The sequence below is a fragment of the Eurosta solidaginis genome, chromosome 3 (genome assembly GCF_040869045.1).
Source record: "Eurosta solidaginis isolate ZX-2024a chromosome 3, ASM4086904v1, whole genome shotgun sequence".
NCBI classification, from domain to species: Eukaryota; Metazoa; Arthropoda; class Insecta; order Diptera; family Tephritidae; genus Eurosta; species Eurosta solidaginis.
In genome coordinates, this window is record NC_090321.1 from 227702942 (window position 1) to 227729733 (window position 26792).

At 37.9% G+C, this 26792-nt stretch overlaps 2 protein-coding genes across 3 annotated transcripts in view; both read left to right on the top strand.

Moving 5' to 3' along the window:
* Positions 1-7470: 7470 nt before the first annotated feature.
* LOC137246103 (nose resistant to fluoxetine protein 6) lies at positions 7471-19737 on the top strand. Its single transcript, XM_067777197.1, has 11 exons — positions 7471-7558; positions 8005-8303; positions 8366-8531; positions 8584-8730; positions 15637-16018; positions 16072-16237; positions 17803-17882; positions 17936-18049; positions 18210-18550; positions 19388-19530; positions 19588-19737. Exons 1-11 carry the CDS (start codon positions 7480-7482, stop codon positions 19735-19737), a joined length of 2067 nt encoding a protein of 688 aa, XP_067633298.1. The 5' UTR covers positions 7471-7479.
* Positions 19738-25090: 5353 nt separating this feature from the next.
* The window catches only part of ReepB (Receptor expression enhancing protein B), a 90853-nt gene continuing 89151 nt past the window's right edge, over positions 25091-26792 (top strand). The window contains exons 1-2 of one of the 2 annotated variants that reach the window (XM_067775399.1): positions 25091-25238; positions 25307-25546. In XM_067775399.1, the coding sequence (XP_067631500.1) occupies positions 25405-25546 (142 nt within the window). In that variant the 5' untranslated portion in view covers positions 25091-25238; positions 25307-25404. Of the gene's footprint in view, positions 25547-26792 lie in introns of both variants that reach the window. The other variant, XM_067775398.1, reaches the window with a different exon arrangement.

Genomic DNA, 26792 nt, shown 5'->3' on the forward strand with positions numbered 1-26792 from the left:
GTGGACCAGGGGTGACTCTAGCATTAATTTGTACGATATGGGTATCAAATGAAAGGTGTTAATGAGTATTTTAAAAGTGGGTGGGCCTTAGTTCTATGGGTGGACGCCTTTTCGAGATATCGCCATAAAGGTGGACCAGGGATGACTCTAGAATTTGTTTGTACGATATGGGTATCGAATGCAAGGTGTTAATGAGTATTTTAAAAGGGAGTGGGCATTAGTTCTATAGGTGGACGCCTTTTCGAGATATCGCCATAAAGGTGGACCAGGGGTGACTTTAGAATTTTTTTACGATATGGGTATCAAATGAAAGGTGTTAACGAGTATTTTAAAAGGGAGTGGACCTTAATTCTATAGGTGGACGCCTTTTCGAGATATCGTTATAAAGGTGGACCAGGGTTGACTCTAGAATGCGTTTGTACATTATGGGTATCAAACGAAAGGTGATAATGAGTATTTTAAAAGGGAGTGGGCCTTAGTTCTATAGGTGGACGCTTTTTCGATATATCGCCATAAAGGTGGACCAGGGGTGACTCTATAATGTGTTTGTACAATATGGGTGTCAACTTAAAGGTATTAATAAGCATTTTAAAAGGGAGTGGTGGTAGTTGTATATGTGAAGGCGTTTTCGAGATATCGACCAAAATGTGGACCAGGGTGACCCAGAACATCATCTGTCGGGTACCGCTAATTTATTTATATATGTAATACCACGAACAGTATTCCTGCCATGATTCCAAGGGCTTTTGATTTCGCGCTGCAGAACTTTTTCATTTTCTTTTACTTAATGTGGTAGGTGTCACACCTATTTTACAAAGTTTTTTTCTAAAGTTATATTTTGCGTCAATAAACCAATCCATTTACCATGTTTCAACCCTTTTTTCGTATTTGGTATAGAATTATGGAACTTTTTTCGTTTTTCCTAATTTTCGATATCGAAAAAGTGGGCGTGGTCATAGTCAGATTTCAGCCATTTTTTATACCAATAGAAAGTGAGTTCAGATAATTATGTGAACTGAGTTTAGTAAAGATATATCGATTTTTGCTCAAGTCATCGTGTTAATGGCCGAGCGGAAGGACAGACGGTCGACTGTGTATAAAAACTGGGCGTGGCTTCAACCGATTTCGCCCTTTTTCACAGAAAACAGTTATCTTCCTAGAATCTAAGCCGCTACCAAATTTCACAAGGATTGGTAAATTTTTGTTCGACTTATGGCATTAAATGTATCCTAGACAAATCAAATGAAAAAGGGCGGAGCCACGCCCATTTTGAAATTTTCTTTAATGTTTGTATTTTGTTGCACCATATGATTGCTGGAGTTGAATGTTGACATAATTTACTTATATACTGTAAAAATATTAAATTTTTTGTGAAAATTTCGCTTAAAAAAAAAAAATTTTAAAGTGGGCGTGGTCGTTCTCCGATTTTGCTAATTTTTATTAAGCATACATATAGTAATAGGAGTAACGTTCCTGCCAAATTTCATCATAATATCTTCAACGACTGCCAAATTACAGCTCGCAAAACTTCTAAATTATCTTCTTTTAAAAGTGGGCGGTGCCACGCCCATTGTCCAAAATTTTACTTATTTTCTTTTTTGCGCCATAAGTTCAACGCACCTACCAAGTTTCATCGCTTTATCCATCTTTGGTAATGAATTATCGCAATTTTTCGATTTTGCGAAATTTTCGATATCGAAAAAGTGGGCGAGGTTATAGTCCGATATCGTTCATTTTAAATAGCGATCTGAGATGAGTGCCCAGGAATCTACATACCAAGATCGTCAAGATATCTCAAAATTTACTCAAGTTATCGTGTTAACGGACAGACGGACGGACGGACGGACGGACATGGCTTAATCAAATTTTTGTTCGATACTGATGATATTGATATATGGAAGTCTATATCTATCTCGATTCCTTTATACCTGTACAACCAACCGTTATCCAATCAAAGTTAATATACTCTGTGAGCTCTGCTCAACTGAGTATAAAAATACCAAAAGCTGTCGGAATGTATGGGGCGCACTCAAAAAATTGATACCGGAAAAATAATAGTGGTTAGTGGTGATTCATTTTTAAATGTGTTTCCGCATGAGGAAAGCGCTCTTCTGTTGTTTTGTTGTTTTCTGAATTTAAATTGAACATTCTGAACTCGAATTCTTATAAAACTATTTAATTTAAACAAATAAAAAACACGTATGCTTTTATCACGTACAAAATTAAAAACGTAATGAAATAAAGTAAATAAAAAGCAAAAAGCATTGTTTCATTTTTGGCGGAATATAACAATGGTCATTTATGATAGTATAACAGTCAAACCTGATATCTACAGTAAACTATCATTTATGACACTTTTTGACAGTTAGAGTGTCAGCACTGATCCAGGAAAAGGAATGAGAGTGAGCAGTACGGCTATATACTTAATCAGTAGGCCATGTTGGTGTATAAGAAGGAGACAAAAACTCACACGTACACAGTTGTTTACATCACATTTGCGCAAGTCCCCTTAAATCCGGAGTCATTGGTGCCGTATGTCGTATCGCTGTATCCGTATCCCTAACGTAATCAGCTGCTTATCGTTACGACGGTAAACCAAAACCCAATTGGTTAGCTACGATACGGTTACGACCTTAGCGGCACCAATAATCGATTGCATTGATTCTCATAAGATTGGTCGAATCAGCTGTTATAAGGTTACCGATAAAGCACCAATGTCTTTTCGTGATAGAAAGTTTGTATGAGGCGCTGATGGTTAGGTTGACATTCCTGACAATCAGATGATAGTCATATGATAGTCAGTATTCTTGCAGGGATGTATACATACATATACTGCTCCTAACAAAAGATGGCCCCAACCATTGGCTTCCCAGAAAATACAAATTATACCATTACACAATACAAAGGTTGTGAACTATTTGAACCCCGGGTAAGTGAAACTCTCTTGACATATGTACCTGGATATGACTTCAACATCCCGTACCATATCGTATTTTAAAATGCTGACGATAATAGCTGATGGTGGATGTTGTAGTAGCAGGTGTACATACATACATATATCCATTAAGTTTGTTTGCGAGTTACATGTGGTTCAAATAGTTCACTTCCGTGTGCTTTCTTCCCCTGATGAAATAAGATTATAATTTAGTATCTTATTTTGAATGAGATATGAGGAATAAACGCATTATAAACGCATTCAAAAATCATTCTAAAATCTCAACCAATGTTTATGATCTCATCACTGGCTCTTTGGATTGTTCAGCTCTTCTAGCTAAAGTTAATTGGCTGTAATTTATTTTTATTATTTATTCATCTCATTGTTATCATTTTTCTTGTTTATTATTTACACGGTAATTACATATATGTTTGACTATATAGTTTTTATATCTTTCTATTCATTTGTATCTAGTCTGTAAGATTCTTTTCGACCATAGACTTAATAAACATATACATATACATATGATTAGAAAATGACGGTGAGAAGTAGTCAAATATAACTCTAAAACAATTAGAGCTCAATTTTACAATGATATCAAATATGAATAAAAAGCGTTTCGAAATATGAATAATAAATGATTATTCAAGGATAATAAAATTTAGGGTACATTTTTCTCCCGACGATACATTAATTTTCGAACAGAATATGCTTTTAAATTTTAACGTTTTTAATCATCTTGGGGTATTTAAATAAGATATTTAAATATTTTTCGATCAAAATTTTTAAAAAATGCTGGCTGGGCTATTCCTAATAAGTCTCTAAGTAAGTTAGAAATATCTTCGAAGAGACTCCGAAAAGCAGTCTAGAAATAGCCCCGAAATAATCTCGAACTGGACTAATAAGGCCCGAATTTATTCGGAAAATAATACCGAAAGAGTCCCGAATTGATGCGAATATTATATCGTAGCGGTCTATACTATAATAGCACCAAAAGGACCCCGAAATAAACTGGAGAAAGACGTAAAATGATTCGCAAATAGCCTCAAAATAATTCGGAAATGATGTCGATATGATAACGAAATTATTCTGTAAGTAATCCGAGAACTTTCTCCATTTTCAAAACAATAATTTATCCCTTTCACGTTTATAACAAAGTGCTGCGTTGTACAAACGTTCTGAACACTAAAATTGCTTCCTCTATACATAAAGGAACTACTTTAACTTTACTTGAAAATCCCTAAATAGATATCTTACAGGTCCAAGAAGAAGTTGGGTTCCCTCTTCGGAAAAGGCTTTCCGTCTTTTTTTATTTCGTAATTTACCTCACCAAAGCTCCATTTCAAGTCTGTTGAATTTTGATTTTCTATGTAAGTTCTAAGTGACGTTTACATTTTAAGATGCCATTTGTTTGTTTCCATTTCATTTTGACATTTTGTCATACAAATTGACATTTATTGATTATGATGCCAGATTGTATGCGCTAAGTGGAGTACAATCAAGGCTAAGTTACCAAGTTTACGCCAAGTCAAGTCAAGTCTATGCTAAGTACCAGTAATGGGGCCTTAACCCCGAAAACAATGTCGCATAGTCAAAAGCATTGTGAATGATAACTAAGTGTGATATCTTCTGCCATGTTTCAATTATACAGGTTGGCTCATCTCATCAGCTGATTTTATTTATGTCATTGCATGGTCGGATGGATTGTCAAAAGGAGATGGCAAACTCAAAATGAAACCAACACATTGGCAACATTTTACTTACACATACAAAAACTGCTAATTTTATGTTTCCATTCCATACCATTCGCACCAACACCAATACACAGATTTTGACAATTTGAACAGACATATTTTGTTGCTTTACAGATGAGCCAACCATGTATAGTTGAACCATGTCTTCTGCATAGACGTCAAAATTCCAAAATGATTGGATCACCTGCTTTGTAATTGACTATCGCTATCTCATTATGCATCCCTTGAAGATATGCGCCGCCATATTGAACACTCTGTCAAAACGCTAAAAAGTAGCCATATTGAACATCCTGTCAGGCAGTTGACAGATAAGATATCACACTTAGTTATCATTCACAATGGTCATAAGGGCCCATTACTGCTGCTTAGCATAGACTTGACTTGACTTGAGAACTGTCATTTACAGTTCTGTTAAATGAACTTTGCATGTTATTTTTATTGAGGTTTAAGTTACTGCCGCACCGTGGCTAGGGAGGTCGATTATAAATCGAATTATTTGGCCCATTCAATGAATTAAAGCTCCATCACCAATTACGAGAATTTTCTCTATTTTATTTCAATATGTGGCGTGTTGCCATGAGTTTTTTATTCCGTTATGTTCACTGTTCCGTTATTTCACTTTCAATTTTGTATTTTATTTCAATATGTGACGTGTTGCCATCAGTTTTTTGTTGCGTTATTTTCAGTTATGACTTATAATTGTTCTTTTTTTTATTTTTTTTCGTTATGTGGCGTCACGCCCTTAAGGCTCCATTACTGATACTTAGCATAGACTTGACTTGACTTGGAGTAAACTTGGCAACTTAGCCACGATTATACTCCACTTGGCGCATAAAATCTGGCATCATAATCAGCGTTGAAATTTATTTTTAAATAAATGTCAATTTGTATGACAAAATGTCAAAATGAAATGGAAACAAACAAATGGCATATCAAAATGGAAACGTCACTTAGAACTTACATAGAAAATCAGAATTCAATAGACTTCTAAGTCAAGTTAAGTTTTGAGTAATCAGTAACATGCAATGTTAATTTAACAGAACTGTAAGTGACAGTTCGCAAGCCAAGTCAAGTCTATGCTAAGTATCAGTAATGGAGCCTTTACAGCACTTCCTGTTGGGAGTGATAAAGCTTTCCCTAACTCCTGTTTAGGGAAGCATTGCACATCCAGAATGGAGTGCAGGTGCCACCCTTAGGTCCTTTTAAGATTTCGGCTCAACCAAGTCAAACCCGAAATTATTTGGTTGAGCCGAGGCTAGCCCTGCACGTCCACTCTGATGAAAGGACAAGAACGAAATCTCCATTGCATGTTAATAATACTCAAAACTTAGCAACACTTAACTTGACTTAAGGGCCCATTTCTGATATTTAGCATAGACTTGACTTGACTTTGCGTAAACATGGCAACTTAGCCACTATTATACTCCACTTAGCGCATACAATCTGGCATCATAATCAGCTGTTTTACAGCTGTCATTTTATTGTGAAATATTCACTACAAAAAGTGGTGGTTTTTTAACAAAGTTAATTTTGAGTACTACAAATAATTTGTGAGTGTAAATTTTTTTTAAAACAATCAGTAAATGTCAATTTGTATGACAAAATGTCAAAATGAAATGGAAACAAACAAATGGCATCTCAAAATGTAAACGTCAGTTAGAACTTACATAGAAAATCAAAATTCAACAGACATTACAAATAGAATGGATCACCTGAGTTTTTATTGACTATCGCTGTTTCGTTCTGTATCACTTTCTATCACCCGCTGAAGGTAGTCGGCCCTATGCGTGTCATATTGAACACCCTGACAAAACGCTTAAAAGCAGCCATATTGAACATGCTGTTAGGCATTTGTCGGATAAGATATCACACTTGTTTTATCTACAATGTTTGCCATTTCCTTTTGACAATCCCAACTCCAGCGAAATGAAAAAAAAATAAATAAAATAAGCTGATGTGATGAGCCAGCCATATTGTTAAGCCATGATTTTTCCTTTCCTTTCAAATAATAAAAAAAAAATCGATAAATGCAATGGCTTAAACAGATACAGTCCGTCGCGACACGTATTTGCCACTGACAAAACATATATATGTGGCGTAAAATGAGACACATAATACTTTATTTATAAATACTTATATTTATCAATAAAATTATATATTTTATTATCAAAATAATAATAGTTGGCCAACTTAAAGCATCACTTAATTTTAAACACCAATTTTCACCGACGCGACTATAAATGGCTAAAAATTAAAGGCAACTTACGTGACGTAGTAAAAGTGTGTCAAAAGCAAAATATCCGGAAAGTATAACGGATGCGATGACTGACACGTACGTTATCTGGCGTTTACCGTTACGTAAAACACAGCCAACTCCATACACAATTTCAGAGCTATTGTGAATGAAACAATGGGTTCCCTAGTTCTTGGAGTTCATATCGCCAAAATAATGGCTTTTGTGCTGCTATATATGTTTCGTATATATCAGAAAGAAAGAAAACATCAATCCATATCTAATATTTATCACGAACTTACCTCTGAAACGACTATTTTTTCTCTTCATGTGCTCTTTAGGTATGTAAAATGTATATGTAGTTTACTTTTAATTGAAAGTTAATCTTCTTCTGTCGATCATACAGCATATAATAACGGTTGTCATCATACCTGACGAGAGCCGTTGAACCGTAACAGTTGAACATGCAAAACTGTTCAAATGTATTATACTAAAATGCAACTATTGCTTTTTATCATATTAAAAGCTTAAAATATTTTAAACAGAAAGGTTCAAAAATGTTTTACTATAATATGCTTGTATTAATTGTTCTATACCTTTTATTTTTGGAAGATGCAGCTAGAGGGCAATATAACAGTAAGTTCAATGAGTAAAATTTGTAAAAATATTAAATATTAAACAGTATGTAAATTGTAATATTTGTTGAGCTAGAATGCTTCACAGAATGAATAAAACTTATTTTTTTTGTTTATATTCATTTATAATTTCTTTGGTCGATATTTCGAATTCAATCTGAAGTCATCTCGGGGACATATGGATATGTATGATCGACTCATAAACAAAAAAATTAATTTTATTCATTCTGTCAACACTTCTAGCTCAACAAATCTAACAATTTACAATATTCAAGACTATTAACTTTTATTAAAAATGAAACAGTATGAGTAAAAATAATAATAAAGGAACAAAACCTGTACGAAAAAAAAATGTCTTCCGGAACAGGTAATTAAAGTTGTTTAGGGATGATATATTTATTTTTTCTTCGACTTCTATTTATTTCACTAACAATGTTGCCCTTCCAGTGTCTTTATACAAAATAATGCCGCCATTATATAAATTTGATGAGTACGACAGCTGCCTCCGATCTGAAAATAACGTTTCCAATAATATATATTGTGTCGTATATGCAGAAATTGTAGGAAATGAGTCATCAAGCCTTTGGAATGAAATTTCCAAGTTTTCTGCTGACAACAAACATCATTTCAGTCACGATCACTTATTTTTTGGAGTGTGCTTGGAACACTGCAGGAAATTATTGCAACCTTTAACTAAATTTCGCATCGATGAGCTATCCCGAAAAGGATACATTCAAGATACTGAGGTGGGTTTTAAAATCGTATCGTTTTTGTAATTCGTAACACATAACTTCGAACTGAAATTTAGCTTCTTAACTATTACGTTAACGTGCACAAAAGAGAAAGTGATAAACGAGTTCAGTATGGGAAAATCGTAAGCGCTTGTCTTAATTACGAATTTCAAAAAGCATATGGTTTGGAATTACGTACAAGCATTGAATATTGCGAGGAAACGAGGGATCCTTTGAAACATGGTAACATAATTTTAGAGCTACTACATCAGATATAATTATATTTTTATTTCAGATACTCTAGACATAGTGGTTTATGCTATTTTTGCCATTATAGTACTGTGCTCAATATTTTCAAGTTTTTATGACTATCGTTTAAAGATCAAACAGCCCTTAAGTAATCAAAAAAATGCCCACTACAGAAATACACCTGAAAATAGAGGTATTTCATGAACACTTTTTCTTTAGTTAATATATTGTAACGAATTTAGTAAACTTCCTCTTATTTGCAACCTTCTACCAACGTTCGAATCACTAAACTGTTGAATAAATAACTCCACTATTCAATAATGCAAAATGGCCTATATTAAAGTACTTCACAATAACACTTATATTCGCAACTGACAGCTTGCTTGAATCAAACTGATTGGTCGTGCCTCAACTGTTGCTGCTTTTATACTGTTTGGTTTCCTCGTTGGCATATTTCTAGGCGTTTCTATTTCTAGAATTTACTAGTTAGTTACCAGCTATAAAATTACCAGCTATAACTACGTTTACAGCTTCTCATATGCGCATGTATATGTGAGTGATTCTTGCCTACTTGTGGGAGTATCTCAGATATATCCATGTGTTTGTGCGTTGCTCTCCGCTGCATGTATGGAAATATGTATAGACATAATGATTGACTTGTTGATGGGCATACAAGTCACTGCTTAGTATTGGCTTAGAGATGATAGTATACCTTAAAAAAATAAAAAAATAAATGTAAGGCACGATAACCTCCGAAGAGATCTAAGGCCGAGCTTCTCTTCCAATTTGCGTCGTGCTCCTCTTGATTTTCCCTACAAATTGGCCGGACGGGCCTTCATGTTTTATGCCGACTCCGAACGGCATCTGCAAGGCAGATGAGTTTTCACTGAGAGCTTTTCAATGCAGAAATACACCCGGAGCGCTTGCCGAACACTGCCGAGGGGCGACCCCGCTTAGAAAAATTGTCTTCTAATTGAAAAACCTTATTTCTAAAATTTTGATGTTGCTTTGCTCGGGAGTTGAACCCAGGGCACACGGTGTGATAGGCGGAGCACGCTACCATCACACCACGGTGGCCGCTCCCGTTGCTAATATTCGTCACACTGCCCTCCACCTAAGTCCGATCGTCCCGATCAAACAAATTTCCCGATCTAAACGCCGCCAGCCTTTCCAGATGAACCACTTTCATTTTGGTTCATGGTTTACCAATGGTTTGTATGCGGTAAACTACATCGTTGATCCGTTTTACAACTTTGTATGGGCCTTCCCAGTTACACTGCAATTTCAGGGACAATCCTTTTTTCCGTTGTGGGTTGTATAACAGCACCAAATCTCCTTCCCGTAAACCTTCCGAATTAATTGCTTTATCGTATCTGGCTTCCATCTTGTCACTCATAATCTTTGTTCGTTGCCTTATCAGATCGTGTATTTCTCTCAGCTCTTTTTCCAAAACACCAGTGGATTTCTTGACATTTCTCTCCGCATCGGCATCTATCCCAAACTTCAAATCAGCTGGCAGTCGAAGGTCATTGCCAAAAATTATTTTTGCAGGGGTTTGGCCCGTTGTCTCATGCACTGCTGATCGGTAAGCCATCAAGAATAATGGTATGCGGGTATCCCACTCTTTATGGAAATTGTCCACTACTTTCCTTAAGTGCTCCTCCAATGTTCTATTAAATCGTTCCACCATACCATCGGACGGAGGATGCAATGCAGTTGTCCGTGTTTTTTCGAATGCCCAATGATTTACACATTTCCTGGAACACAGCTGATTCGAAATTCCTGCCTTGGTCAGAATGTAACTCTATTGGTACACCATACCTTGCAACCCAATTGTTTATAAACACTTCTCCTACTGTTTCCGCTTCTTGATTTGGGATTGGATATACCTCTGGCCATTCACTGAAATAATAACCACCAGTACGTATTTGTTTCCGCAGTTGCTAGTAGGAAATGGACCTGCGACATCCATAGCGATCCTTTCAAATGGCGCACCTGAGTTATATTGCTTCATCTGGACATGACTTCTTGTTTTGGGCCCTTTCGCTCTGCTGCAAACCTCGCAGTTCGCAATCCACTCAGTGACCGACAGACGGCAACCTACCCAATAGAATATCTGTTTAATCTTCTCGAGCGTCTTCGTGATTCCAAGATGACCTCCGCTTGTACCATTATGCAGCTCGCTGAGGACGTCAGGAATCCTCTTTCTGGGAACAACTATCAGTTTCTTCTTGCATTGACCATCCTCACTCTTCCATACTCGATGCAAGCAACCGGATATCAATTCTAAACTGTTCCACTGTGCCCAATATGACTTCGCAATGGGACTCTCTGCTGACATCTCCTCTCTATTTGGTCTTTCGTTTCGTTCGAGCCCTTGCATAACATGTGACAGATCTGTATCTTCTAGCTGACACTTCCTTAGTTGTTCCTTGTCCCATTCATCCGCACACGTTATAGTCATTAGCCGGCCATCTATAATGTCTTCTTTAGCCTCGGCCTTTGAACAGTGCTTGCATTCCAAACTACATGGTCTTCGTGACATTGCATCGGCATTTCCATGGGTACTACCTTTCCGATGCTCAATGGAAAAGTCATAGCTTTGTAGCCGCTCGATCCACCGTACCAATTGTCCTTCTGGATTACGGAACTGCAGAAGCCATTTCAACGCTGCGTGATCTGCCCTGACGCGGCACTCTACCAATGCCAACAGCTCTCTCTGTGTAACGCAATAGTTCCTCTCTGTTTTTCCAATCGAACGACTGTAGTATGCAACTAACTTCTCCTGTCCATCGACCAGTTGTGATAAAACGCCTCCTATAGCATATCCACTCGCATCTGTATCTAGAATAAATGTTGCTCCTGGAATCGGATATGCCAACATTGGGGCAGTGCACAAAGGCTCCTTCAATGTTGGGAAAGCCACTTCTTCCCCCTTCTTCCATTCAAAAGCTTTATTTTTTCTTGTAAGCTCATGGGGGCTATGGGCTACGCTGGCAAAGTTTGGTACAAATCGGCGGTAATATGTGCACAGCCCAAGAAAACTTCTTAATTCATGCAAGTTCTGTGGTCTTGGTCAATCCTTTACTGCCTCTATCTTTTCATTCGCTGTACAAATGCCTCCTGTCGCTCCTTCCTTTTTAAACAGCGAACACTTTTTGGGACTTAGTTTCAGACCAGCGCCAGCTATTGTATGGAAAACTCCCTCCAAGCTTTTAAGATGTTCTACAAAGTTCTTGCCCAATACGATGATGCCGTCCAGGTACACCAAGCATGTTTTCCAATTTAGTCCTTTCAATACCTGATCCATAAGTCTCGGAAGCAGCTGGTGCATTACATAGTCCAAAGGGCATTACGGTAAATTGCCAAAGACCATCTCCGACGCTGAAGGCTGTTTTCTCTTTGTCTTCCTCCTTCACCTCCACGTGCCAGTAGCCACTTTTCAAGTCCTGTGTGGAAAAACATTACGTACCAGAGAGCGAGTCCAGAGTGTCGTCAATTCTTGGCAATGGGTAGCTATCCTTTTTCGTAACGTCATTAAACTTCCGGTAGTCCACGCAAAATCTCATTTTTCCATCCTTCTTCTTTACAAGTACTACCGGTGAGCTCCATGGACTAGCTGATGGTTCGATGACGCCGCTGTCGCTCATTTCTTGTATGATTTCACTCACAACTCCCCGCTTCGCCAGTGGAACACTACGTGGGGCTTGACGGATCGGTCTCGCATATCCAGTGTCAATTTGATGTTTCACAACGTTGGTGCGCCCTGGTTTGGAACCATCCTGGTCAAATATGTTCGCGCACTTTAGGAGCAGTTGTTTTGCCTTACTCTGATAGGCTTCCTCTAGCCCCTTCGTCCATACCGTGATGTCATTTGAAAGATCAGTATTACTTGATGAACCGTGTTCCTGGAGCTGTTCACAGTTAATAACTACTTCAGCCTCTTGGCATCTTCCAAAAATAGCTCCTTTGGTCCGTTTGAGTGGTGACTTGACGTATTCCGGTAAGAGTACTCAATGCTCTTCCCGGAATACGTCCATCTTGTTTTGTCATAGCCAGGGTTTTTCCTACAAGTATCTTCAGTGCTGATTTGTTTGCTGCTTCGACAATCTACAATTTGTTTGTCCCACAATCTCCATCAACCTTTGCCCAGATGACTGCTTCTGATTTTGGTGGTATTTGCTGACTCTCTTCCACCAGCACTTGTTTACAGCTGTAGCCTATCTCGTAGCCGAAATTTAGTGGCACATCCATGTTCTTATATCTCATCGTCTTGCTTTGCATATCGATCTTGATGCCTTGGTCGATTAAGAAGTCCACTCCAATTATGATTTCATCAACAATCTCTGCCACTATAAAATTGTGCACTACCGTGACGTTCCCAATTGCGACTTCACATTCTACTTCTCATAGAACCGTGGTGTATTATCCAGTGGCTGTACGCAATCTTGCTCCATGCAATGGTCTTATCTTCTTGTTGACTAAATCCGCTCGACTGATGCAACGAGATGCACCCGTATCTACAGTCAGTAAACGTTCCTTTCCATCCACATGTCCTCCGACAGTAAGTTGTTCGACCTTCTTCCAATTTGCGATATAGAGATTATGGGGCATTCAATTGAGGGAGCCATCTGTCGCCCCTTGCGGCTGACTCTCTTTAGTTTAACGATTGAGTGGACTTGGACTCATCATCGTTTACGGCCAACCACATTGTTGGAAGTATTAGGACCGGTGTTGCAATGGCGTGCAATGTGACCTGGGTTGCCGCACTTGAAACATTTCATAACTCCCGCATTTTTCTGTTGTGATCCCTTCAGTGCTTCCAAAATTGTGTCTACCCACTCTGGCCTTTCTACTTCCAGACGATGAGCTTTGTATGCTGGTTTACTTAATAGTGACGCCGTTTCCTGAGTCAATGCATGAGATACCGTTTCAGCAAATGTTTACTTTGGGTTCGCGTATGTGGCTCGCTTCGTTTCGACGTCCCGTATGCAGTTTATAAAGCTCTGAATCTTTACCCTTTCAGTGTATTCCACGGGTGCGTCCGCATTTCCAAGATGAGCCAATCTTTCAATGTCCGAAGCAAACTCCTACAAAGTCTCGTTAGATTTTTGGCAGCGGTTTCGCAATTCTATTTGGTAGATTTGTTTCCTGTGTTCGCTTCCGTAACGTCGTTCTACAGCGACCATCAATGCTTCATGATTGTTCCCCTCTCCTTCGGGAATCGTCTGTAGGATTTCGGCTGCTGGCCCCTTCAATGCTACGAATAGAGCTGCAGTTTATCTTCAGCATTCCAGTTGTTCACTGCTGCGGTCTTCTTAAACTGTAGCTTAAAGACCTGGAAAGGAACAGAGCCGTCAAAAGATGGTGTCTTTACCTTTGGATTACTCGCTGAAGCAGCCGGGCGATATTTGCAACTCATGTATACGACCTCTCAAAGCTTCTATCTCGGCATCAATTTTGTCCTCCAGCTGTACAATTTTTGTATCCTGTGCTTCCAGCTTTGATGCTACCCTTGCTTCCTGTGCTTCTAACTGCGAAGACATTTGTGCCACCTTCAATGATAAGCGCTCCTCTTGTGCTTCCATCTTAGATGTAATCTGTGTCGACATTTCTGAAATACGCGTTTCTTGTGCTTTAATCTTCGATGGTATTTCTGACGACATTTTTGCAATACGTTTCTCCTGTGATTTCATCTTGGATGCCATATATGTCTTCTGTTCTTCCAGTTGTGATGTTATATCTGTCTTTTGTTCTGCCAGTTGAGATGTTATATTTGTCTTCTGTTCTTCCAGTTCAGATGAGACTGTCGATGTTTGAGCAGATATTGCAGTCAAGTCTGTGCTGGTAACTGTCTGCGATGTTTCGTTTTTCTCTTCAATTTTTGTTGTTGATTCTTCCACATCAGGATAAAAGACATAATCGTCCACATTAATTCCTTCCAACTCCATTGCCTCTCGTATTCGTGCCTGAAGTTCGAGTTTATTGCCGGTTGTATTCAATCCACGGTTCTCCAACTCCTTCAATTCACTCCACTTTGCCATATCCTTGTTGTATTCGAAATCTTAGGAATTTATTCAACAATTCCTCTTCTGACACCAATTGTAACGAATTTACTGCAATGCCCCTCATTTGCAACCATCTGCTAACGTTCGAATCACTAAACTGTTGAATAAATAACTCCACTATTCAATAATGCAAAATGACCTTTATTAAAGTACTTCACAACAACACTTATACTTCGCAACTGATACCTTGCTTAAATCAAACTGATTGGTGGTGCCTCAACTGTTGCTGCTTTTATACTGTTTGGTTTCCTCGTTGGCATATTTCTAGGCGTTTCTATTTCTAGAATTAACTAGTTAGTTACCAGCTATAAAATTACCAGCTATAAAATTACCAGCTATAACTACGTTTATAGCTTCTCATATGCGCATGTATATGTGAGTGATACTTGCATAAATCAGATATATGCATGGGTTTGTGCGTTGCTCTCCGCTGCTTGTATGGACATATGTATAGACATAATGATTGACTTGTTGATGTGCATACAAGTCACTGCTTAGTATTGGCTTAGAGATGATAGGATCCCTTAGCATTGCTAATATTCGTCACAATATATACATATATATCTCAAAAGCTTCTCATATGCGCATGTATATGTGAGTGATACTTGCACAAATAATTGCCTACTTTTGGGAGTATCTCAGATATATGCATGTGTTTGTGCGTTGCTCTCCACTGCTTGTATGGACATATGTATAGACATAATGATTGACTTGTTGATGTGCATACAAGGCACTGCTTAGTATTGGCTTAGATTCTTATATTAGATATTTAGATTGGCTAATATTCGTCACAATATATACATATATATCTCAAAAGCCTAAGGCGCATATGAGTATTTTTATAGGTAAAATTAAGCATCATTAATATATGTCGTCTTCAAGTTTTCGTCGTCGAAAAATCGACTCGGGCTATATATGTTATATATAGGTTAATAAAGTTGCACATTTCTAAACTGCCAAAACATCTAAAACTAACTTTAAGTGCCTACTTTATTTTAACTCTAAACGCCCTTATATGTTTTCTTTTTTAGTTCAGCAACTACTACTATCATTTTCAATTTGTCGCAATTTGTATCGTATAAGCGATTGTACAAAAAGTAACGGTCAAAATGAAACAGACCTTCGATTCTTTGATGGATTTCGTGTTATTGGAGTATTTTTAGTGATTTTTGTCCATACCCTCATATTCTTTATGGCCATACATGTTGAAAATCCAGAATTTTTCGAACAATTTTTTTATCGTCCAGAAACTGCTATTATAGAAAATGGAGCGGCTATAATACAAATTTTTTTTGTTATGAGTGGATTTCTACTATATGTCAATTTTAATGAAAGAAGCTTGGTTAAAAGCAACACAAGCATAGGCGATTGCCTTATTGTTTATGTGAAGATTTTTTTTTACAGATATTTAAGGTAAATATTTTTGACACTTTTTTTAAAATAAATTATAGTTCTTGCTTTTTAAGGCTTTTACCGTCGCTAATCATGTTGATACTCTTCAATTCTACATTACTCGTTCGTTTACAAAATGGACCTTTTTGGAGGCATTATGTAGAAGCTGAACGCGTATTTTGCCGCGAGTATTGGTGGCAGAACGTGTTCTTTGTCAACAACTACCTTCTTAAGGAGAGTGTAAGTATGAAGTTCATAAATTTTGAGCTTAACGTGTATTTACAAGAACGCTTAGGCCGTGCTGCTTCGTTTTGACAACTTTTGTTGCAAGCATAGCATAAGATGAAGAATTAGAATTGTTTTACTAAGAATGCTTTCAGACTTTGCAAGTGTAATTATTTTTCTCACTCGTTGGTACTTTTCTAACATTTTTCAAAATTAAAAACTGCTTTTTAACAAAGCAATCTACTCATAATGCATAAGATTGTGTTAAGCGCATCTATATGAAAAACTGCTTATGTGACGGGGCTTTAACGATCTGGGCCAGTTTTACACGCAAATAACGAAAGGCGGTGACACAATAGGGGGACTCATTTAACCTTATAAATGCCTTATAAATTGTGTAAACGTATAAATTTATCTTGTGCGTAAAGGAACTGTCAAATTTTGTATGAAAAATCATTTACACAATTTGTATAGATTTACGCGCACATTTCATGGTGTAAACGCGATAAACTCAAAGTAATGCAACCTTGCAAACATAGCAGCCGTCATTTTCATCAGAAATCTCCAACATCAGCAAGTCACTTACAAGAATATCTTAGTAAAGACATATTAGTTTTGATTTTTTCACTTAATCTTGCTATTTTTTGATCTGTATAACTATCAACAACTTTTTTTTGCAATAATACAGCTGATCGACAATTAAGTTTATCAATAATATTACTAGGTGCGTTCATATAACAGCGTGTGTAAATGGATATAATTTTACACATTATAAATCTATATGCTTTAATGAGTCCCCCTAATGACATTTTTCATATAGATGCGTTTAAAGCGGGAGTCATTGGAGCCGTATGTCGTATCGCTGTTCCCTAACGTAATCAGCTGTTTATCGTTACGACGGTAAACCAAAAACCAATTGGTTGGCTACGATACGGTTACGACCTTAGCATCACCAATAATCGATTGCATTGATTCCCATAAGGTTGGTCGAATCAGCTCTTTTAAGGTTACCGATAAAGCTCAAATGTCTGCAGCTTAACACAAGCTTATGCATTCCAATAACCTCGCCACAATCAACCAAGATGTTGCGTTTGTAAATATGAAGGAACTTCACACTTGGCAATTGAAGTTTATTACGCCTTGCCCACTCACATACAAAATTTCCCGAAGCACTGTTGTAAACATTCTCCCTATACAACAAAAATACTTGTTAAAATATTTTGTGTCGTATTCGATTGTTATATTGCAGTTTTTAATTGTGAAAAATTTTAGAAAATTTCCCAACCAGTGGGACAAATAATTTCACTTGCAAAGTGTGCCAACACCCTTAGCCAAAGCAAATGTCAAATTCTTCTTCTTATGATTTGCTTGGAACAAAATTGGGTAGTTGGCTACTTTTCAATATCAGATGGTGCTGGTGTCGCTCATTCTACCATTCTCCATAAAAATACATGCATTTTACTCATAATGCATAAGCATGGGTTAAACTCATCTATATGAAAAACTGCTTATGTGTCGGAGCTAGAAACGCCTTTTTACTGGTTTGTATTCATCGACTTTATGTAAACAATTGTGTTTAGTGTTCGCATCAAACTTGGTATATTGCTGCTGATATGCAACTTTTTGAACTATTCCTTACAGTATTAATCATAAATAGCAGGTTAGTAAATGAATAGAAAAAAATTACCTATGTTTCATATTTCAATATTTTAGATTTCCAAAATTACGCAAAGTAATATATTCCACTCTCTTAGTATTGACGTTTTCTGTCACAGGATTCGTTACATACTTTTTAAAACTCAATCCTATATTTCATACGAATCCAGAGTAAGTGATTTCCAATTTCTACATTCCATTGCTTTTCAAAAGAACAGCAAGCTAACTCTTCAATGGTCGCTAAGATCGTAAACTTCACAAACTTGTAAGTGAAGTTTCCATCTTAACGGCGCGAGCTTAATTGAGATGCCTTAATATTTTTTGTTTCTAGAAATTACCGTTATATGTTTTTTCGTTATGCTGAAACTTTCTACCAATCTTATACGCCATTTTACACAAACATTGGCGGTTATTTTTTTGGCTTCGTAACGGCTGAACTGTATATGAGATTAAGGAATAATGCCAATAAGTATCATGGTTTTTTAAAATACGAGCTTGGTTGGTATTTGTTGTTTCCCTTTGCATTTGGATTACTCTTTGGTGCCGCTTTTTTCATGTCGTCTGACTTGGAGCAGCCATCAATTGTTGTCGCTTTGTTTGCCAGCCTCTATCGGAATATATGGGTGCTAATATGCTGTGGCTTAGTTCTGGGCATGTGCTTAAAATTGGGATGTAAGCTTTATTTAAAGATTAACGCATATTAGACCGTATCTAAAGAAACTTAAATTATATTTAAAAGAATGTTCCGAAAGAACAACTTTTTGTCTGGTCACTTCGGAGGCGTACGTTTGAAATGCTTCCTTATATATTTATGACGGCGGCCGCCGTGATGTGGTGGTAGCGTGCTCTGCATACCATACCGAAGATTCTGGGTTCAAGCCCCGGGCAAAGCAACACCAAAAAAATTTACAAAAAAGTATTTTTAATTAAAAAAATGTTTTGTAAGCGGGGTCGCCCTTCGAAGTGATTTATTAATCTACAGCTGCCGTTCGGAGTCGGCGTCAAACATGTAGGTCCCGTCCCGCCAGTACGTGGGAAAAATTAAAAGGAGCACAACGCAAATTGGTCTAGAAGCTCGGCCTAAAATCTCTTTGGAGGCGCCTTTCATTTACTTATTTATTTATTTTTATTTCGAACTAAATAAAATTTCATAATAAAACTATTATCTTCAAGTCGAAAACATTGCTGTATTATACAAACAGATCTCTAAGGTGACCAATATAGTATTTTAGCATGTACAACGTAGTCCTTTTATACTGTCTAATATGTATTTCCTTATAGTGCTTTTCATAACTATAATTCTTATAAGACTGTAAACGAATGATTCCTTCAGACGAAAAATCCAAGGCTTTGGAATTTCTTAATTAAACTTTACATTACAAAAATATTAGCATCATAGAGAAATTTCTAATTGGTTCTAACATGTCCATTCTGAATTTGATATAGTTATGAAACGCGCTATATAGGGATTAAAATATTTATTTTATTAATTATTTTTCATTACGATAGGGATTGCATATGAATTTTGCTGTTTGCCCAATTTACGCTTACTTTCAAAAATCTCATATCAGGCCTACCTCTGGCACCTTGTTGTCTTACGTGTAACTGGCGGTTTTTATAGGCAACCTATTTATGTTAATCGCTTTTATCTGGTAAGTTAATTTGTTCTTCATAAAAAAACACAAAGTTAAGATTGTAAAACTTTATAGACTGGCCAGATTATAGTGGTGTTTATTCTGACGCAAATCATAGCTTTAATATTTGCATTATTTTTGGAATACCCAATTGCGGAACTCATTAAGTTTTTTCTACCATGTAAGCCGAACAAGTGTAAGAAGGATAGTTACATCTTAAGCTAATTATTACATGTACAAATTTACAAAGAAGTTACTACATTTAACAGAGTTATGTTAAATTAATAATAACGGCGAGTTGCCAAATTAAATAATTAACCTTTAACTTTAAGGAAAAGGACTTCTTAAATTATTTTTCACACATCGTAATAATATTGAAACGAATATACTGCAATTCCCCTTATTTGCAACCTTCTGCTAATGTTCGAATCACTAAACTGTTGAATAAATAGGCATCACTGTAAGTTGCCAAAGACCATCTCCGACGCTGAAGGCTGTTTTCTCTTTGTCTTCCTCCTTCACCTCCACTTGCCAGTAGCCACTTTTCAAGTTCAGTGTGGAAAACCATTTCGTACCAGAGAGCGAGTCCAGAGTGTCGTCAATTCTTGGCAATGGGTAGCTATCCTTTTTCGTGACGTCGTTCAACTAGCGGTAGTCCACGCAAAACCCCATTTTCCCATCCTTCTTCTTCACAAGTAACACAGATGAGCTCCATGGCGTAGCTGATGGTTCGATGACGCCGCTATCGCTCATTTCTTGTACGATTTGACTCACAGCTTCCCGTTCCGCCAGTGGAGCACTACGAGGAGCTCGACGTATCGGCCTCGCATCTCCAGTGTCAATTTGATGTTTCACAACATTGGTGCGGCCTGGTTTGGAACCATCCTGGTCAAATCTTCATCAACCTTTGCCCAGATGACTGCTTCTGATTTTGGTGGTATTTGCTGACTCTCTTCCACCAGCACTAGTTTACTGCTGTAGCCTCTCTCGTAGCCGAAATTAAGTGGTACATCCATGGTCTTATCTTCTTGTTGACTAAATACGCTCGAATGATGGAATGAGATGCACCCGTATCTACAGTCAGTAAATGTTCCTTCCCATCCACATGTCCTCCGACAGTAAGATTGTTTGACCTTCTTCCAACTTGCGATATAGAGATTATGGGGCATTCAATTGAGGGAGCCAACTGTCGTCCCTTGCGGCTGACTCACTTTAGTTCAACGACTGAGTAGATTTGGAGATTTGCTCATCTCCTTCAGCTCTGCGTTTACGCTCACCCACATTGTTGGAACTATTGGGATTGGTACTGCAATAACGTGCAATACGCCCTGGCTTTCCACACTTAAAGCATTTGACGGCACCATCGTTTTTCTGCTGCGTTCCTTTTAATGCTTCTAAAATTGTGTCTAACCAGTCTGGCCTTTCCACTTCCACGCGATGAGCTTTGTACGCTGGCTTACTCAAAAGTGAGGCAGTTTCCTGAGTTAAAGCATGGGATACTGTTTCAGCAAAGGTTTGCTTTGGGCTTGCGTATGTAGCTCGCTTTGTTTCGACGTCCCGTATGCCATTTTTAAAACTCTGAATCTTTACCCTTTTCAGTGTATTCCACGGGTGCGTCCGCATTTGCAAAGTCTCGTTAGATTTTTGGTAGCGGTTTTGCAATTCTATTTGGTAGATCTGTTTCCTATGCTCGCTTCCGTAACGTCTCTCGACAGCGGCCATCAATGTTTCATAGCTGTTCCGTTCGTACTCTGGAATAGTCTGTAAGATTTCCGCTGCAGGCCCTTTCAATGTCATGAACAGTGCCACAAATTTATCTTCCGCATTCCAGTTGTTCACTGCTGCTGTCTTCTCAAACTGTAGCTTAAAGACCTGGAAAGGAACAGAACCGTCAAAGGATGGTGTTTTTACCTTTGGAAAACTCGCTGAAACAGCTGGGCGATTTAGTTGTAACTACTCCATACGACCCTTCAAATCATCGACTTCTGTTTTGATGATACCTGTTCCAAAATTTCTGCCGACATTTCAGATATACGTGCCCTTCCAATTGAGATACCATACATGTCTTTTGGTCTTCCAGTTGAGATGACACTTGCGACGTCATTTCTGAAATACGTACCTCCTGCGATTCCAGTTGGGATGCTATATATGTCTTTTGTTCTTCCAGTTGAGTTTCCATCTTGGATGTTATACGTGTCTCCTGGGATTCTAGTTGAGATGCCATATATGTCTTCTGTTCTGCCAGTTGAGATGACACTGTCGATGTTTGAGCAGATATTGCAGCCAAAATCGTGTTCAAGTCTGTGCTCGTAACCGTCTGCGATGTTTCGTTTTTCTCTTAAATTTTTGTTGTTGTTTCGTCGCCATCAAAATGAAAGACATACTCTTCCACGTTAATTCCTTCTGCTTCCATTGCCTCTCGTAGTCGTGCCTGAAGTTCGAGTTTATTGCAGGTTGTATTCAATCCCCGCAACTTAAATCAATCTGATTGTCGTACCTCTACTGTTGCTGCCTTTTATACTCTGTAATTTTTCGTTCTCATACTTCTAGGCGCTTCCATTTCTAGAATTTACTAGTTGGTTATCAACTATACAACTACTTTTATAGCTTCCCATATGCGCGTGTATATGTGAGCAGAATTATAATTGCTTACTTTTGGGAGCATCTCAGATAAGATATCTGCATGTGTTTGTTCGTCTCTTCTCCGCTGCGTGTACGTACATTTGAGTAGCCATAATGATTGATTTATTGATGTGCATACAAGTCACTGCTTAGCATCGGCTTAGAGATGATAGTATCCCTTAGTGTTGCTAATATTCGTCACAATATAAATAGACGACCAATTCCACTTCCTCTGGACTATACCAAGTTTTAAGCGACCAGTTCCGAAGGGTTGGATCCAGCGCTATAAAAATTGTCGATAATGTACCCTGTTGTTCTAGCAATCTTCGGTGGAATATTTCCAAGACATTTACTTTGCAAAGCTGGGTATGTTGAGAAAAAGTATAGCAGGACGGCAAGGGTGTGATATTTCTCAAGGTATTTAGTTTGCTACGAGTGGCAGGACGCCACCTACCATGATTTACCTATGTTAAAAGGGCATATAATGTATATAGGCAGGGGTCGCCCTGCTACAACGGGCATAAAAGTTCACATGCCTAGTAGCTGACCTACAGAACTACGAGGTATTATAGAGCTAAGTAAAGAATAAAAATGAGGATAATCTTCGAATGTCTAAACTAAGCACTTTTCAAGTAAGTCCACAAGAGTGACATTCTTATCAACCGCAAGAAAACCCCAATTCGCAATGGCTTTGAAGGTTTCATGTGGTCATACTAAATCATTCCCGAGATGATCGGGCTGGTGCTTTAATGGTGCTTGTTATCGGAACGTACCATATCTGCATCCGGCAAACGACCATCAACATCGATAACACTCCCCGAGGCCTTCGGGGTGTCTTTCTCGCTACAACAACAACAAAAGAGCCTCTGCTGAATATGTCGGTGAAAGAGGTATTCAGAGTCACCATTACGGTACACTGGCCATTTGCCCTCACGCAGAGCGAGCTGTAGTGTGGACGGTTGTAAAGAGACAGTCAACCATTCCCTATGTGTGCTCAATCTGGCAAAAATAAGGTTCTGAACTCTAGACAGTTCTGTGCTACCGGACCTAGGGGCGGTATCAAAATGCTCCATAAAGGACATCAGAAGGTTTATTGATATTAAAAAGAGGTTTGAGTAAACACACAGGGTATATTATGCGAGAGAATGTGCATCAAATTGGCGCTTAAAGCGCTACTTGGGCCTGATCTCTTCGGCCAGGCTGCATAGCAACCAACCAAGTGCATTTTCAAGGAATATAATGCAACAACATACAAAGAGGGTCAGAGCTCTGCCATTAAACATTTCTACTAGTGTCGAATGTTTGAAAAAACGTTCACGATTACAGCCTGGACCAACTGTCAAACCGCTACTCGATTGCTTAAATCATATGCTCAATACTGTTTTGCAAGCATTTTGTAAACGACTTGTTGATAGCATTATTTATACATAGTGGCGCATAACCATAGTCAAAATAAAATAGGTTTTAAATTTAGTTTCAGCTTTTTTGACAGATAGCTCATAGAAAGTTATGTCAAAAAGCTGCAACTAAATTTAAAATCTTTTTTATTTTGACTATGATTATGCGCCTGTAAATTTAAAAATGTTTCTTATTTTCTTTAGATCATAATTGCTTGAACTCATTCAAAAATTGCACGTGTGGCCCCAAGAAATCCGAATCCGAAAGCGGATTATAACAGCCGAAGAATTACCTCGGATTGCTCCGACAGTTGCTTTCACGAACAATTGACAAATATAATCCCGAATAGGAAAGAAAAGTAGATTCAAGAACTGTAAAAAAATCGGCAAATCGGCAGTCGACCCAACCCTACAAGAAACGCTGATAGTTTTACTAATACACTCACACTTGTAATTGACAATGCTGATCCTGCGATGATGTCAACATTGATACTCAAATTTATGTATGTTCTTTTGTTCGCTCACGCATGTCCGCATGTTTCCAACGACAGCCTATAAACATGAAAAAGGACTCAAACTGGGAAAGCTTCGGACACCTGGTACAGAACAAAAGAACATACAGCAGATACCATTATGCATGTGAGACAGATACATAATTCTCAACGGAATTTTATGTATGCGAGAACAGTTTATCCGATTTAATCATGGTGTCACTACTGACTGTCATATGACAATCAAATTATTAACACGGTGGTTTTGTTATTTTTTAGATTCCGCCATTTTCAACCGACGAAAACCATATAAAAAATAAGTTTAAAAAATGAAAAAGGGAGCATTTCAAAGCTCCATGCTAAAAGAAAAAAAATCGAAAATAATATTAAAAAATACCAAAAGCTGTCAGAATGTATGGGGCGCACTCAAAAAATTGATACGCGAAAAATAATAGTGGTTAGTGGTGATTCATTTTTAAATGTGTTTTCGCATGAATTTCTGAATTTAAATTGAACATTCTGAACTCGAATTGTTATAAAACTATTTATTTTCAACAAATAAAAAACACGTATGCTTTTATCACGTACAAAATTAAAAACGTAATGAAATAAAGTAAATAAAAAGCAAAAAGCATTGTTTCATTTTTGGCGGAATATAACAATGGTCCTTTATGATAGTATAACAGTCAAACCTGATATCTACAGTAAACTATCATTTATGACACTTTTTGATAGTTAGAGTGTCAGCACTGATCCAGGAAAAGGAATGAGAGTGAGCAGTACGGCTATATACTTAATCAGTAGGCCATGTTGGTGTATAAGAAGGAGACAAAAACTCACACGTACACAGTTGTTTACATCACATTTGCGCAAGTCCCCTTAAGTTTGTGATAGAAAGTTTGTATGAGGCGCTGATCGTTAGGTTGACATTGCTGATAATCAGATGATAGTCATATGATAGTCAGTGTTCTTGTAGGGAATTAGACCTTAAGGCCTAAAGGGCAATTTTCTCTTGTGCCGTTCCAATGAAAGGTGATCCAGATACGGATAGGAATTATCAATTTCTTGTTGCATTGGCATGTTCAACTTTTATCGGTATTTGGTTCACTGTTCATTGGAACGTAAGGTGTATCAATTAAACTTCACTTTTGTGAATCCATTTTCAAATGTCAAACAAAATATGTGCAAAATAAGTAACACGTCAAATCAAAGAAAGGTAAAGAAAAATTGAAAAAGTTAAAATTTGAGAAAATTAATATTTCTCACTACCCGGCAAATAAGTAGCGGTGAAGCAGCAGTTGCAATAGCTTAATACATACTTATATACATTGAAAATTAAAAGAATTGAAGGCTAACAAAATTCTTTATAAGTGGAAACAGCAATGGCACAAAAGACACAGGAAATAATGGGCAAATATAAAAAATCAGTCCAAACCGCACTCAATGATCCCAGCAAGCCATGGACGCAGGCATTTGAGCTCGTTGAAGCCAAGACAAACGTTCCAAGATTATACTTGTTTCTGGGTAAGTCCGCACGATTATAACATATGCTAAATAATACATTTTTTCTTTAAATTAAAAATAGCTCACAAAATACCAATGTAGGTCATGAAACTATAATTAGAGTACTACTTATTTCCTTGCATAATTTGTGCATCCTATAATGTGGACAAGAAAATTTGCAGCGCCATGTTAGGTAGGGGGACTTGTTAATGTTACCCAACATCTTTATGCTTTAATCACATACCTCTTCTTAATGCTTGTTAACGTCATGGGCGCATATGGAGGACTTCACGGGGGGCCCTGCCCCATTTTGATAAATAAAATGGGTAATTCTTTACTTTAGCTCACACGCATTTTGGACCCAAGACCATGAACCCGAAAGCGGAAATTAAAATTGTATTTCTGTCAAAAGATATTTTACTCAAAAACCGAAAAATGGTCCCGGTGAGCTCCGAAACCGGGGTAGGGATCCATAGTTTTTTGCGCAGAACACCGCGGCCGCGCTTATAAAAAATTACCTTGGGTGGGTCCAACACCAAAACTATATCCGCGCAAAACACTTACCCACAGTTTCTGGGTACAACAAAATCATCAAAATTACAACAACCAAATGAAAATTTACAATTTTGTTTGCAAATATCTCTCGAAGAATATAACATTTTCAATTTCCGCTTTCGGATTCGTGGTTTCGCCGGATATCTCAATCGTGAGCGCAGAACTCGTAAACTGCGTCAACTGGCAGCCGATGGTAACATTGGCATCCGACCACCTGCCTATACTTATTTCGTTCGAGCGTACCGCCGACTTCATCGTTACAGAATAATGCACTTTCATAAATTTTAAAAAAGGAAAGTGGGACGAATATAAATCTTTTACAGACAACCTCTTTGTTGCCCTCCCTATCCCGACTGATGCCCGCCAAGGGGAGCGTGCTTTCCGCAAGGTCATTGAATCCGCCTCGGCACGTTTCCTTCCCGCCGGGAGAATTCCCGAAATTCGGCCCACTTCCCCGCGGAGGCCGCAAATTTAGCGAGAGAACGTGACTTTATAAGACAGCTCGACCCAGGCGACCCCAAAATAAGGGATATAAACCAACGCATCAGATTGCTTGTGGATGAACACAAGCGGGCGAAATGGGAGGAGCACCTAAGAGGTAACCTCTCTGCCGGTGTGGGTAAACTTTGGTCCACCGTAAATTCCCTATCGAATCCGTCTAAGTACAATGACAAAGTTTCCATCGCCTTCGGCGATAAAGTGCTGTCGGATT